Here is a 16,753-nt window from a genome sequence, read left to right as displayed (position 1 = left end):
TGAATGATTCAATAGTACCAGTCTGAGGCCTTGAAATCTTACAAAGTTACAATAATGTTCTGCAACCAAAGGTCTCCAGTTAAAGAGAAAAAGCCAAACACAGCAATAAACTGGAGCCAAACAAATTCTCTTTTGTTCACAGGACATCCATCTTGTTTGTACCAGGTTTAACTTCCCAACTATTTTTTTTAATAAAACAGACATTGCAGTAACGTCTAACAGCATGCAAACTTCAGTGACTGCAGAGTTTATAAATTTTAGGACTTAAAATACAAAGATAAAACTGTTGTTTTTACTAGTTTGGGGCTTAAAAAACCCCACTATGATAATATTTCACTAAAATAAAGTCTCTACAGCTATCAGTATCTGAGCACAATACTAGGAACTCATCTTTGCAAATATACGTGATTTTGCTGTAACATCACATCTCTTATTGCCCTCAGATATACATATATGTGCTTTCAAGGTCAAATCCAATGTATACAGTTTGTACCCCCATTAATACTGTTACGATATTTGTAGTCTACAAGAATAGGGAGGAAACCATTTAAAACAACTTTGCCTCCAAAGTGGTTTCTTCCAGTATTTTGCTACATTTCTGCAACCAACACCATCATGGAGATCAGAGATGTCTGCCCCCAGCCAAAACACCAGTGAAAGTAACAGAAATGAGACTGTCACATGAAATTTCAGGTATATCAGTTAACACTGTAGGGGGAAAAAGGCTACGATTGAAATAATTAAACTAATTAATATTTCACTATTTAACAAGTCATAATTCATGTGCATAACTTAATACTGACTGACAGTAGTTACCCAATTATTTCTTTTGGCTACTCTGCCTTCTTTATAACTAAGAAGAAAAAAAAAACCACTTCACTTTTCATGTAGTTGGCTGTAGACAAAAGGTCAGGATAGTTATTCAGGTCACATGAATATAACTAACAAGGAAAGTTAAGAGACCAAAGGAAAAGTTACATACCAAAGTCCATTCTATCTTTTTGGTTTCTCTGAAGCAAACCCAACAGCAAGTCAGCCAGGTAAGCTGATGTTTCCCGAGGAATACTGCACACAAGAGGAAGTACAACATGCATTAAATTTCATGCATGCATTACATCATGCATAACGTATTAAATTTCGGGAAGTCAGCATTCTGCCATAAATCTTCACTACACGTGCTCTATAGCCTTAGTACAGGTGACTTTCCACTCAGCAAGGTACAAGGAAAGCAAGACACAACATGAGTCACTGGTATTACACTATGACTTTGTCAAGATAGCAACATCAAATATTTTTTATTAATCCCAGCAATTCCCAAAAGATGAAAAAGTGTTCAATCAACAAGCATAAGGGAGAGGAAAGGCCATGGTGACATACCTAGGAATCAAATTCCTGTTCTTTTCATAAAACATTCTCAAATCTTGAGGACTATTGGCCTGTTAAATAAAAATGTACATTAATTAAAGCTCAGCTTAATGGAGAAAATAACTTTTGTATCTATACACATATACACAAAAAGTAGGCTTTTGCATACAGGCATTAAAGGAGAAAACCTCATCTGCTTTCAGGACTGGGAGGAAAAGCTCTAGGAATTTCCATGAGACTAAAAAGAGGGAAAAGGAAATATAGTGTTACCTGAAAAGGTGGTTTTCCAACAAGACACTGATAAATCACAGTTCCTATGCTCCACAGGTCTGCTTTAGCATCATAGTGTTGAGACATAATCACTTCAGGGGCCTGGAAAGAACAGGAAACTCTCAGAAGGGAAAACAAAAAAGCAAAGCCACAATACAAATTCTACATTTCTGTTGGAGCAGTATTAGCAGAGGCTAATTCTCTAAGATTTTTCCTCCTCAAGGCACTAAGAAATGTTCAATGTCTCTCTGATTTTAACAATTGTGATTTCCAAATCACAAGAAAAAAGGGAGCTAGTAAAACTATAAAAAGGTGAATTGCACGCTGCCCCTAATTTTTCTGAAACAATATTAGGCATTTGCTAATCTGCAAGCAGTAAATGATTTTATTCTGGTAGGAGAGTGCTTGAGACAAGCAACTTAATCTGAAATAGACTGTCACTTACCATATACATAGGGGAACCACACAGGGTTGCAGCCATCATGTTGCTATGCAGATAACGAGCAAAACCAAAGTCAGCTATGTAAAGAAACACATTTGTCAATGAAAAGATAGATAATTTTCAAATTTTTAAAGTCTAGAAATTATCTGTTTCTTATTGAATCTGCTACAATTATCAGCTACAAGAGAAAAAGACAGGTATTATAGCCAACTACATGGAATAGTAAAATCTATGTTACACTGAAATAACAATGTATTATCTTCCAAATAGCAAGCCAAGAAACAGCAGTGGCATCATTTGCACAAACTGCTGCTCAGCCATCTCCCCAGCTGCAGAGCATGCTAGGAAAGGATTAAAGTCAATAGCTAAATACAAATGGTTCATTAAGAGTGATGAATATACAATCTGCTTCAGCGAAATCACATCAGGTAAAATTTTAAGAAGTCGAGTTTCAGATGCCTGAATTTTCCATGTAGGCAAAAGCATCTGAAACTATCAAGCAAGGGGAGCAAGAGGAGTTTTGTCTCCTCTGTGCTGTTTAGAAGATGGAATGAGTTGGAACAGATCTCAGATTTTGGTTGAGAAAAAGCATAGAAAATAAACTTGTTAAAAACACAGTATTTTTTAAATGGACACTTAACAGACAACAACAAGAGATTAAAAATCCTGAAGCGTCCTCCGGAGAGGAGTTTGGTAGTATCCTGAACAGTTGACATCTCTCCCCAGTTACAATGCCAAACCTCCTACTGCCAAAAATAGGTCATAACCTACATTTCTGAACTTCTCAAATAACCCTTAGGAGGGTCTACCACAAAAAAACCCCAGCTGGAACTGGGACTGGAGTCTCGCATGCATGCAGTTTTGAAATGGGCTAAAGGCTACTCAAGTTTCAAAGATTACAGATTTAAGTCTAATTAAAATAGTTTAATACTAGAAACACCAGCTAAATAGGTTTCTTTTTCCTGCACATTTAATCAAAAAGGTCTTTATGACTCAAACTTTTTTGTACTGAGAATCTGCACTACAGCATAAAGCTCATCCTTCTAGACTTACTGTCTGATTTGCATCAATTTAATACAGACCATTGTCCAGTACACCCTCTGCACTTTAACTACAAAGACACTTCTGAGCGGGGAAACAATCCAACAGAGATGATTTACCTTTAGATCACAGAAAAGCATATTTACCTATTTTGATGCGTATGCCACTGACACTTGACTTCCTACGACTGGCATAAGACAACAAAATATTCTGTGGTTTAAGATCCCTATGAATGATTCCTTTACTGTGCAGAATACGCATAGCTGCTGCAATCTGCTGGAGGAACACTCGGATGGTATCCTCACTAAGCGTTCCTTTAGCTGGAAATAACAGACACATTAGCAGATGAGAAAATAAATATCATTATATTTAGTCAAAAAGCAATCGACAGTGATCAGCTGTGAGAACAATGAAGACAATCAAATCATAGTGACCTACATTCAAAACAATACAATATCCAGTATTTTTTCTACAAATGTATATACTCTCAAAACATACACATCCTCATGGTTTCACACTAGCTACAGTACTCTGAATTATCTGTTTTTACAGTAGTTTATTCAACTTGGTAGCATAATAATTGTAAAATTCTTCAATCAGCATTAAATCCCAAACTCACTAAAAAGGCAAAGGAGACACGAAAATAAAGAACTTCACAGTTTAGAACATTAAATGTATCTATGATCATGTTACAACCTGAAGCTGTAAAACCTGTTCATTAAACAAATTATTATGGGGATGCAGATAACCACTCTGCTCAAAAATTTCATCCACGATAAAATTTATTTTGAATGGAAAAAATAAGATGCAGTTTTAGAAGTAAGTCTCTTTGGAAGGTATTATCTCATTTTGCAGTCTGAAAAGTACTGAATGCAGGAGCTGGATTATACTGTATGAGTCTTCCCAAGGAGTTTAATGGGAAGTGAATTAGGCTTTTAATACACACAGTTACCATAACAATAGCTGTTCACAAAAAGATTCCTTCAACGTACTGAGATACGAAGGCAAGTAGGAGAATATTTTAATCAAGAATAATATGAAGATTAACATCTCTGCTCAAAATTTTGTTTGCAATAAGAATCCACTTGTCATGATTCTGTAACTTCTGTCTTCACTTTGGGCAGAGCTATGTTGAAGGGTAAAATCTCTCCTAAGCCAGAACTGCCTCTTGGTAGAAAGCATTATTATATAAGTAATTCAGTATCTTTAGAAAGCAGGTGGAATCAAAACACTGGGAACAGCCCCCAAAATACAACTTTAGAAAGAAAAAAACCACACCTTTTTCAGCATTTTACTTATGGTTGGCTACATCTTCTCCCTCATTATAAATAAAGGAAGGTTATATTCAACTATTTTGAAGGCAGTAGCAAAAAGCACGTTCTGTCTGTGCATATTTCCTTAATTTATTCACCTTTATTGCTACTTCGGGGGTTTTCTTTTCAATTCTGAATGGCATCTAAAAACACTGGGAAATATTCTTAAACAAATGCAAAACCTTATGTCTTCCTGCAGCTTGAGTTGTCACGTTCCCCGGGTGGCATACCAACTCACAACAAACAGCACTCTGCTGCCGACCCTAACTGGAGACAGAACGCAGCACTAAACGGACTCCTGGTGAATGCAATTACTCCTATAAAGAGGGTACCCTAACATCACACCAGGGTCAACATACATTACAGACATTTCATGAACAGAAAAATATTGAAACCACAAGCAAAAAAAAAAAAAAATCTCAGAGAAACACCGATGGACTACAGAAATACAAACATGTAACGCAGTAGCTTCTTCATAGGGAAATACAGTAATCAATTACCTTGTAAGTAATCTGCCAAATCCCCACCATTGCAGTACTGTCAAAAAGAAAGGGTTTTATTCAAAACACAAGCACTGAAATACTTCCTATATAAGTTGTACTTTGTAATCTTTGCACAAAAATTAGAAGATCCTTTCTAGCTGTTTGCATTGTTTTGTCAGTTATTTGCAATTAATAATTTGAGGTGTAACACTTCATCAACACTTACAGAATCAGAAAATAAAACTGAATAATTTATGGAACACTGCTGATAAATTTAGTAATGCATAGGAAATTAATAATCTAGTTTTCAGGATTGCTCGATTTAACGAGTCATGGTTATTTTGCAGCTGTGCAAAGAAGGAGTTTTGTCTAAAAATCATATTTAAAATCAGCCAGAAAGAAACATGTATATTAACACATACCTCCATTACCAAAAAGACAGAATTGGGCATTTCCTAAAAGAGAAGGAGAACAAATCTCATTTAAGAATGTGACAAGACAAAGCCTTTGGTACCTGCTTTAACAAAGTGTAACATGAGATTTTTCAAATCAACTGAGACACCTTATGTTAAAGTCACTGTTTTGGAGGGAAGCAAATATGTACATTCCCCACCATTAAATATTTCACACAAAAGCATTAGAATATGTAAAAAAAAAAATAATCACCAGGCAATATCCTGAAGACTAAAGCTATCATTTGAAAGAGCACCAAACAGTAAGGACTATCAGTTTCCACTGTACGGCACTCCCTTAGCTTTCAGCTGCCTGGGGCTGCTCTATCACAACCTCTACATTAACAGCCTTTACAAATAAACAAACTTTTGCTATCAGACATCACTGAAATGGGTCACTAACGGGACAGGAATATTTGGTCAAAAATGTACTGGACAGAACTGCAGACTGTAAGGAAGACAATTTGGCCACAACCACCAGTTTTCTAAGGAGGAATTCCAAAGCTGTGCTCCCTGCTTCTGGGTAAAACAAGCCTTGGTTCTGCCGTCTGACAAGCCGAAGGTCACTCAGAAATCACAGAACCGTTAACTGTCTGGAATAAGCTGATTCCCCAACGCTATTTTGTAGGATAATTAATTTCAGAATCATGCGTACTTCTGTAAAGTGTCTCCCTCAGCGAGTCACTGCCAGAAGCACGTCCCTGCCTTGGACCTGAACGCCTCATGGCAAAGTGTGATCTGTTGTGGCAGTGCTTTTGAGATTTTCCAAAGCCCTGACCTCCTTTGACCTATTTGCAGCCTGAATTCCCCCTCTTGTAACTGGGTAAAAGTTACCAAAAGTCAGATTAGCTACCTTCTACTGTAAATCATCTACACACTCCACAAAAATGCTGTAAAAATATCTGTGCTTAAAGCTGACTGGAACAAGAAATATTTATTTTGTGCGAGAGAAGAAGAGAGCCTACCTGTCTACACCAGTAATCAACATTGTTTTCCATGAAGTCTCCTGCATAAAATAGTTTCGTTGTGCCTACAAAGTTGGAGACACTCAAACATCTTTTATAAAGTAAAAGCATTTTTTCCCTCCGAGTTGACTGAGTAAGACAAAGGAAAGAACACAAAGAGAACTAGAAGGAAACATAAGGCAAGTATATAATAAACAGGATGATGTTTTTAGTCACATAGTATGCTACCTCCCTTTCGGTTTAGAAATAAACAAAGGTTGACGGTTTGTGGTAAAATATGTTTCTAAGACAGTTGAAGGAAAAGAGCAAGATGGCATACCAGACAAGGCCAGGCATATGTCCCAGTTGGAACTGGAAATGTAGACAGTCTGACTGTATTCCGCTAACTAGTGTCAAAAAAAAAGTCAAAAGGGACATCGCATGGCAAAGCAAAAGCTGTGAACTTAGCCACCTTTCTCAGTGCTTGTACTAAAACTTCAGCAGATGTTCGATCCCACAACAGTGTCATTTTCAAGGGCTCACTAACAGGGCAGGCTAAGAAGCTTTAAAAAGAAAAATAAAGTAAAAATGGGCCCAGGCTAGGGAAATCAGCTACCCTAAATATCAAACACAGCACAGAGCATGTGGATGGTAGCATCCATTAAAGCAGATTTCTACCAATCCATCACAGACACAGATATCCACTAGAGATCCCTGCAGTAAATTCAGTTCAAGATGAACCGGATGCTTTAAGGTTAATTCGAGACTGTAAAAGGCTGCTTCAGTTTCTGGAAGCATTTCGTTTAGCCACTCTCGGCTGTGTTACAGAAATGCATTTGAGGTTCTTTCCAGCTCGGATCATCAAGTGCATTACAGATTTGTTTACATTTGGAAATTAGCTTCAAAGAAAGCAAGTTTCTAGGAACATTAGTCAACTCTCTTGGGCATGAAAGGCAAACTCCAACCAATACTGAATATTAAAGCAGCAGTAGATCACATTTCAAGAAGTCCCAATTGTTCAATGTTTCTGTAACAGCTGTGGCCAACGTGAACCATAATTTGCAATCCTCAAAACCTAAGTGCATACATTAAAGCAAAAAAAAAAAAAAGATAAGTAATTACTTGTTCCATAAATTACTGAAAATACATAATGATAAATGGTGTTTCTTTCTACGTTGTTCCTTTGCAACAAGATCTTCCAAGACAGAAACTCACTTTCTTTCAGGAATCCTAAGGATGCCAAACAGCAACTCTGAGATCCCAACTTATCAAACTGAAAATTCTGCCAACTGGGGATCACTTCATTTAAAGGACAACTGTGATGTGTAAAAGAATAACACAGCTAAGCAGCATGGAAACTGTCCGTTCCCCAGTGACAAGAAAGCCCCTCAGCCAGTGGATTTCCACCCGAGCATAGCAATCCCATGAATCAGAAATAGATGTTCCACAGCGTCAGTGCCTCTGCTACACAACACACTCTGTACAAAACCAGCAGCTTATGGCATCTGTAATGCTCAGCTCATGACAGACATTTATTCATCGCAGAACTGAGAGAATGTGTTTTCTGGATTCCCTTGGAAACAAAGTCCTTTCAAATGAAACTGCTCTCTTCAGAAACACGGAGCTGATGATTCCCCTGTTGTACTAGCTCTCACTTGTTTAAAGAGTCATTCCTACAGATCACACTAGATTTCTCCCCAATAGCATTACTCATCTTTTTTTGACTGACATTATTGATTAAAAATAATCAAGCAAGTCACTGGGTTGAAGTCAGAGTAAGAAGTAGAGTGTTTCCTTATTGCAGCTTGGATAATCCTTTTTTATTAAATCAGCAGAGCAGATTAGAGGTTTCACAAGGGCATTTTCCCAGACTGGTCAGAAGTCCCATCTAATTCATATTGCAGGAAGAATATTATGCATAGCACTGGTACCAAGCTCCCCAGCCATGTCTCATCCCAGCTTTAACTCATAACCAAACCCTTTCCAATACCCCACCAATGCAAGCTTTAGTTCCAAACAGCTGAAGCTGTTCATCCCTTCACAGTTGCTCACATTTTGCATTACAGTTCTTGGCCAGCCTGACTGGGAATGCGATCTCCATTTTGGGAATACAATCAGAAAACACAAGTCACTTCTGTAGACACATTTTTGCCTTCTAAATTACTTTGCTGAAAAATAAAGCTATCCCTATCATCATTCTCTAGCCTTGTGATCTCTCTTGACTTGCTAAGCAGAGCAAAGTGTTCAAAAAAGAAAAGATTAGTAAACCAGCTTGTTTCAGATCTAACATCCAGGAATAAAGCTGACCTAGCAAGCTATTTTAAACTGCTTCTTGAAACAGATAACAAAGCTTTCAAAAATTTACATTGACATACAGATCATAAAACTAGTGCAGCTGGAGTTGTTCTGCCCTACACTTCTACCTAGAAAAATAATCAAGCGAAACAAATAGATGTTGTGTTGCAACAATTATGGAATAGTTTTGCCCAGCATGGCTTGCTTTGTGCTTCAAGTTTTCTCGACTAAAACCTACTTTTGCTCGTTCTTATTCTGATCTAGATTTTACTTGCAAGTTGAAGTAAAAGATAGCACAGGTTAATAGGAAACCATTTTACAATCCTGAAAGCTAACAGATAAACCTACTAGAAAGAGAGTAAGAGGCAACTTGCTGTGTTCTAATCCCAGACTTCCAACAGTTGTCTCAGGGGATGTGAAGCTCCAACCCAAATCACAGGCTCAGCGCAGTAGTTCCATTTAAAAGACATTAATTGAAAAAGAAGTCAAAACATCCGTGGTTACTTCTGACAGTTGTTGCTAGAACTCTAGCGTATTGGCAGAAACATACTCTAGATTTCTTTTTTGTTAGGAAGTCCTCCTGTAGAACAAGCTGAAAGTCTGCAAGGAGCTCTTGGTGAGCTGCCAAAGCAGAAACTGTGGCAAATAAACAGTTACTACGTTTTTGCTCTAAGTTTATACATTGTTTAGCTGCAGTTTATGATTGGACTCCTAAGAGCATGAGAGCTAACCTGGCAGTTTGTACGCTGCTATTATCTGATTAATTTTCTGATATGTTAATTTTTGCTATATTTGCTTTTATTTTTTGGCCAGGAACACAGTCCTAATTTTTTCAGAGTATTAAATAGAATTGGCAAAAGTTCTTGACTTAGTGAAAAAGGACTGGTCCAGATCCTTTTAAGGCTGTTTCTTACTGTACTACAGTTACTCTTGTTTTGCTTTGCAAGCGCACCACAGCAGCAGCTTCTAACGTGTTCAGCTCCTATCATTTTGTTAGTTCTGACTAAATGTTAAGTCTCAGCCTAAATGTCAGTTGACATGTGCCTGTAGGATTCAAATAGCGTGCATGCTGCTAATTATTCACATAAAAGAGCAATCAGCCATGGAGAAATGTACCACAATAGCCGTATCACTCATTTTCTGTTACGTGAAATGCTGTACTTAACTAATATATATGGGAGGTAGCGAAAGAGATGGGCCTGTGGCACAACACAAAGGAAAGCCAAAGCTGTTCACAGCACACCAAACATTTAACACGCTCGCATGCTGGAAGACTTTCTGAAACAGTTCTGAAACACAAATTATAGCATCTAGGCATAGCAGGTAAGGTAAGGACTATGTAGTAACTCCAGCTCTTTGGTTCTGTGGGCCAGAACAAATTCCGGTTGCCTCTAACCTTCAACACCTCCACTAGCGTCATTCCTCACAGTCCAATATTGTCACAACCAACATCTCAGGCAGCATCAGCTGCCAGGCAGTATTTCAAAACCTTTACAATTTCTACAGGGCACGATTTTTTTTTTTTTAATCTGAAAACTTGTCTGGATGCCATGTTTTCATACAACTATTTCTACACATGCAGAGGATGGACACTGACAAACACAAAGGCCTTAATCAAGGAGCCAAGGGTAAAAATTAAGATACTGAACCACCCTCATACGTCAGTTCAGAAACAGCTATGATGAGAGTATGGAGGCAATCAAAGCTGCGAGACAGCAAGATCAAGGGCACACACCACAATGCTTGAAGCAACCCCCTCAAGAAACGTACGCAATACTACCAGACCAACTGGAGTCCTTGGGTAAAGCAAACAGCAATATTTCATTGCCACTGGTAAAACAACGGGTATAGACAAACACGGTTCCTTCCATCAGCGTCCCCAGTAAGAACGCATGGGCACTTGTCTGTAAGTCAAGGCTGAGGTATAAGTATCAGAAGGACCACCAGCTTTGTCCTCACTAGCTTTCACTGCTTCCAAAGAGAGCAGAAGCAGCTGCCGTTATTTTATCTGCTGTGTACCAACAAGCTAAGACAAGAAACTATTTCTGTTCAGATACTGTTTCTCCAATAAAAGAGCAGAACTTAGTTCTCCCTAAACTACTGCTCAAATAGCAAACTTCAGACTCCATACAGTGAGGACATGAATTCGTTCTCCTAAAACACTATCTCCAAGATACATTTACAGGCTTTCACTCTGACGGCTGCCATTCTAAAGAGGTTTTGAATTAAATTATTTGCTAAAACAGGCACTGTCTGGCACTGTGTAAGAGATTAGTTCTACTCAGCACACACTTAGGATCATGAACCGCACAAAACTGTAGATTCACATCCTAAATATAGCACATTCCAAATAACTTACTGATACTTTCTTACTTCAGTGTAATACTTTATCCAGGGACCTCAATGTACTTTATGCTGGCGAGTTAGATGTTATTTTTGACTCCTTTTGCTTTTGAGAAAGAGTGGGCTCCATTTCCCCAATTAACATGATCCAAGACTGCCTGATCTTCTTTTGCAGGATGAATTACATCCCATAGCAACACCACGGGAAAGAGCTGTATTCTTACACTGTTTGAGAGATTCAAGAGTTGTTTTATTCCATAAAGAAAGAATACCTAACTCTTGCCCAAGAAGATTAAGTAAAAAACATCTCAGCAAGTTATGTTACTATACATCTATTATATTTTCAGGGCTTTTTTAAGCATTTCACTTCATGAAAAACTAATCTCACATTCAGATGTGAGCTGCATATCTTTGTTTTGCAGAGCCCTACTGCTGCAAAACATTTGCCACTCACACATGGAGGGTTCATATTTTAGTATCTCCACAAATGCCTTTCACCCTTGGAACCACTGGTCTCCACATCCTGGTGCGTGCAGACCCCCAGCCCTCCGAGACGGCACAAGCAGTACACTCTGCTTACGTACAGCACTTAACTGCAGATCAAACCTGCCCGTGTTGCACCTTACAGAAATCAAGGGCAATTATCGTGCTGGCACCAGAACAAAAGATTTTTATGCCTATCAACGCACATACACCGTTAACGGCACACCAATTCATTCAGGTGTGTCTCCAGATGAATGGGCACTTCTAGTAATTCAACTCAGTGGACCCTATACATATAAAGTAACATATCAAAATGGTGTTTGTAGGAGCTGAAGCAACAGCAATGTAGGTTTTAAAATGTTCATGTGCTATCAGCAGAATGTCTCAAAAAGTTCTCCTTGGATCTAATCAAAACCTTACTGGTGTACGCATCTTTATTACACTGGCTTGTGCGACTGGTGACAGATCACGCAACAGGAACTCAACCATAAATTAACAGGGATGAAAGAGAAGGAATCTAACTACCTCCTGTGAAAACAATCCAAACAAAGCCTCTTGAAATATGTAAAATAATAACTAACCTTTCATTCTCCCACTTAAAAGATACATTCCAAATTGTTATGCAGGGATACAGCTTTAATCTCAAAGTACTGCCATTAAGTACAAATAATTTCACTTAATATTGTGAGATGTAAAAATATTTATTCTTCACTGCAATTAATTCACACTTTTTTTCACTTAGTTTTGTCACTTACATTGCACACCATCTTTTCTCTCTGAAAACTTGGTGCACCAATCAGTTCTTGGATTATTTCGCTAAATGGTCTTCCAAACAGTGCATTGGAAACATGAACATTTTCTTACTTCAAACTGTCTAAGGTTAAGAAAAACTTCAGACCAACAGAACTATAAAAATAAATCCGACTCCCAGTCGCACTGAGAACTTCCTACTGTGACACAGACTCCACTGGCTCCAGCACTAAGAAAAAAAAAAACAGCTTCTGTAACTTAAAAATTGCTTGAAATTCTCAAGTCTTATCTGCTGTACTATATCACTATGTTCACAATACTATGACAAACAAAAAGGGCAGTACATGCTAGAACATGAAATGCTGAAGAAAATTAGTAGGTGTAACAGCCTACTAGACATGTGAATGCCTTGCATAGTGTTCGTTCTTGCTGGGTTATAAATTAATGTAATCGTACAAGCTAATGATATATAATACTTCACAAACATAGCCCTGTGCAGAAAGGGAAAAGCTTATTTGTGCGTGTCACATTCTTTAGACCATATTTTGCAAAACAATTTCTTCTATAGAAGTAGCATCATACTGCCAAGCTTTATGTTTGCCATGAATGTATTTGAAACATATCCAAGGCATGAGAGATAGGTTTTCCCTTCCTTTGCTTTAACTGTTCGTATTATTTAAATGCAATCGGCAGTGACAAGCAGGAACACCATTGTCTCAAATGGAGAATACAAGTCTGATCATTCAAGAAGTCCTGCAACTCTAAGGGCACCCTTTCCTGTGGGAGAACAGAAAAGCATAAAAGTTATATTTCAAAATAACCTTTTGGTAAAGAAACCATAGACAAGTGTACATCTCTGTCCTCTCTTCCCTTGCGGATGTTCTGTGCATAAAGCAAAAGACGCAAGAGTCTTTCCAAGAAGAGAAACAATGTTAAATCATCAAAATATATATCTAGTCAACTATCCTCAGGTTGAGCTCCAAAGCTCAGTAAGTAATCTTCACATATAAGCAACTGTAAATGATAAATCTGAAATTCAGCTGCTTACTCACACACCAACGCCCTCAGTCAACAATTCCAGTTTCTTTTAAGATGTCTGGATATGCTAAATTTAGGATGCTGAGAGATTATTTCCACTTAGCAATACTCAGGAAAGCCTGGACTCTTCAAGAAGCACAAGAGACTATACTTTCCCTCTCAGAGCAGTTCATGTCATTCAAAATGCAGAGTTCTGAAGTCAAGACCCAGAAGGGAAAAGAGCCCACACATCCAAATGGGAAGTTCTGATGCACAGCCTGTTACTACATGAACACCATCGCTTTGTACCAGAAGTCAAAAGAAGTTAGTGCACGTCTTGCAGCACTACACACGATAAAACCTCAGCCTGCCTAGCACATATATTGTGAACACGGATTTCTATAGCTACACAGATACACATCTACATGTAAGCTGAAAACCTTTTAGGATGCAAACGCATAAAGACAGAATATGTTGAAGAATGTCAACATGTCTATTTTGCATTGTTTTAACTATGCAGTGCCCCAAGGGTGGTTCTTAATAATTTCTTCATAAATGTAACTCTGTATTTAAGATTCGAATAGAACCCAGGAGAGAAATGTATAGTTCTTATTCAAGCAGAACAAATGGCTGCACAACCTACATCACAGCATATTTAGCTTTACTCAAGACTTGCAGGTCTTGGGATACAAAAACTGTACTTCCTACTAAAGTCCACTCTCAATAAGCTAAAAAAACTAACTCCTTCACCTTATCAGGCAGAACCTTGGGAATAAAAAAAAAAAGGAAGACAATGTGAAGCAATTTAATACTTATTTCTCCTACTTGAAAAGATCCAAATGTCTGCTTGGCTTTTATACTTTATCCTATCCTCTTGAACACAGGCAACAGCAACATATACATGTGTGATCATGGTCTTCTACTTCCTTCGGTTCTTCCTCACCATGACACAGGGCTATACAATGCATTTCTTTGTTACAGAGATCTCAAAGATGCTGCTCCTCTTCTACAACAGAGTATTTTAAGTTATGTTGACTTCTTAATGACACTTCCTTCATCCGTCCAGATCAACGCCTGCTAGTACATTTTCCTTCAGGTGTATTCAGCCATTATCCACAAACACCCACTTTCCAATTTAATGGAAGGCCAAGGAAACAAGGCTAATTCAGGAGAATAGTTACTGCTACCGACAGAGCCCCCAGTCCAGCTGGCTGACACTTTTTCTCTAGAGACAGCCTCTGCAGTTCTCAGGCTGCCACTTGCCCCCACTGTCTGGAAGTAAACAATATTCCTCACAGCTTTCTATCCCAACTGCGCATCCTGCTTATTAAAAACAGCCAATACCAAATAAGTGCATAGTGTGTTGAAGATGAGAGAACTCCCCTACCACCGCTAGGGAACTGGATCTCTTTTTCTAAATACCAAAGTGATTATAGTAACAAAATGTATAGCCATTCAAAATTTTCTCCTTGATATACATACACATGCATTATATTTCTATAAATAAAATTTAATTAAGAAAAAGGCATCAAGATATATTTTACCTGGACATCATAGAGAGCTACAATGTTCTCATGCTGAAGTTCCTGTAAAACAAAATATTTGTATTACAGAAATAGCCTGTTGTTATTATTTTAAATTTAACACCCTGGGTGATAATCAAGGAGAAACAAATTTTACAAAAAAAGATAGTATCTTTTCTAGACCATCTGATGGAATTTGGAGGAAAACCCAACTATTTAGACAATTTTTGCAGGACTAGGAAATCAGGCAATATCTTCAGAGGTCATAAAAATATTTGGCTCCACAATTTATTTTCTATGTTTTGTTACAGAAAGCACAAGATCCTTTAATAAGTAGTGAAAACTGATTAAATTTAATTTTATAGTCTCACACAATTTCTTGCTTAACAGAGTAACCAATTACGTTATTTTCACATCAACCTTACCATTTTACAATAAAATGGAAATCAAACAAAACTCACAGGACAGTTCATGCAATTATTTGTAACTGCTCAAAAAGCATCTGTCTTTAAGTACTGGCAGACTAATATATCCAACACTACAACTTCTGGTATATAACAAATATACTAGAATATGATACATATATATTATATAAAATGGTGACATATCTTCAAGAATCTTGGAAACATGGAAAGAAAGCAGCACTAATTATTACTGCAAAGCTATGTAAAATGAGATGTGGTGATGTTCAGAGAGTGGTGAATGCTGAGAGACCGTCCAAGAAGACATTTCCATAAAATAGCACTGAAAAACTAAATTATGCTCTATTTTATTTCCTTCATTAGAGCCACACATTTTAAGTCAATTAACAAAACTCAGAAGTGGCAAGAGTGCTTCAGGAATGAAATTCAGCATGCTGATTTTAGCTTTCAAGGCATCTTTGGGCACAGGAGATGAAGAAAGACCCATAGACTCAGCTATGACTTTGGTTGTACGCACCACTTGGGAAAGGTGCCACATTAGCCATCCTGAAGGACAAAGTTTTCCACATGTGCAATAAGTAAAGCACAAGAAGTGGTTCTATAACACTTTTCCATTTTTAACTACAAAAGCATACCCATAACCTGTTCCAAGATCATTTCCAGAACTAAGAAAAGTATATTTTTCTTTTTTTTTTTCCTTGGTCTTTTTAGTTCTGGATTTCTCCTGGAACTAACAAAGAAACAAAAGGCAGAACAGCAATTACTGTGATAGTACTCATGACCTGAAATGAACTAGGTCAAATGTCTCTTTTCCTTTTTAAGTAAAGCAGCTTTAAAAATCACTGCAAATTAACATACCTTTAAGATTTTAATTTCTTTTCCAAGTAGGATTTGTGACTTTGACAAGTTCTTTTTGTTAATACTCTTTATGGCTACTTCCCAATCAGTTTTCTGGAAATAAACAAACAAAAAAGCATTGTCACATTTATATTCTTTTAACTTTATTCACTAAAAACTAGCTAGTAAAGCACTGGAGAAAAAGTAGCAAGATCACCCCTACTCTACCCACCAGTGATTACTACATCACATGACACCATCAAGAGCTATTTCATTCCACAATAGCTCAGACTGCTATTAAAATGCAGCTGCAGCTACACTGCACTTTCATGGATTTAAAAGCATTTTAAAAAACCAGTAAGCAATCATAACCCAGTTATTTTTTGGTAGTGGTGCTATGTATCTGCTTTTTAGTCCTCTTTCAATGATCGAGTTACTTTTACTGTCCTTGAAGGACTTCCCATTTTCTGCCTTTTTATACTCTACAGCTGAAAACTGCACAAGAAAACATCCAGGTTTTTGAAGTAAACTTATATATTATCTATTTATATATTATCTAAAAACAAATTGCTTATTTATTTGTGAGGTGGAAGCACCTCCACTGGCCTTTAAAGTTCTGTTTTCCTTCCTCCCTTTTTTTTTTTTAACCCAAAAATCACTGCACTGTGCCTCTCCAAGTTGTGAGCACTACCCTAAAGCTCCAAAAGGACAAACCTGAAGAGTTGCCTTGTGGAAAGCTGAAGACTTAAGGCACCAACACCAGAATAAACTCTC

General features: G+C 37.5%; 1 protein-coding gene across 1 annotated transcript in view; it reads right to left on the bottom strand.

Moving 5' to 3' along the window:
* The window catches only part of ULK2 (unc-51 like autophagy activating kinase 2), a 36,455-nt gene extending 20,362 nt beyond the window's left edge, over positions 1-16,093 (bottom strand). Inside the window, exons 1-9 of the mRNA XM_010074076.1 lie at positions 16,001-16,093; positions 14,742-14,783; positions 5,336-5,368; positions 4,932-4,968; positions 3,265-3,438; positions 2,081-2,154; positions 1,636-1,737; positions 1,378-1,436; positions 983-1,065 (exon numbers count right to left, since the gene is read on the bottom strand). Coding sequence (XP_010072378.1) covers positions 983-1,065; positions 1,378-1,436; positions 1,636-1,737; positions 2,081-2,154; positions 3,265-3,438; positions 4,932-4,968; positions 5,336-5,365 — 559 coding nt within the window. The 5' untranslated portion in view covers positions 5,366-5,368; positions 14,742-14,783; positions 16,001-16,093. The remainder of the gene's footprint in view (positions 1-982; positions 1,066-1,377; positions 1,437-1,635; positions 1,738-2,080; positions 2,155-3,264; positions 3,439-4,931; positions 4,969-5,335; positions 5,369-14,741; positions 14,784-16,000) is intronic.
* Positions 16,094-16,753: the final 660 nt, after the last annotated feature.

The sequence above is a fragment of the Pterocles gutturalis genome, unplaced genomic scaffold, assembly GCF_000699245.1.
Source record: "Pterocles gutturalis isolate BGI_N339 unplaced genomic scaffold, ASM69924v1 scaffold5427, whole genome shotgun sequence".
Lineage (NCBI taxonomy): Eukaryota > Metazoa > Chordata > Aves > Pterocliformes > Pteroclidae > Pterocles > Pterocles gutturalis.
The sequence above is the reverse complement of the archived record's forward strand: the minus strand, read 5'-3'. Positions and strand labels throughout refer to the sequence as shown.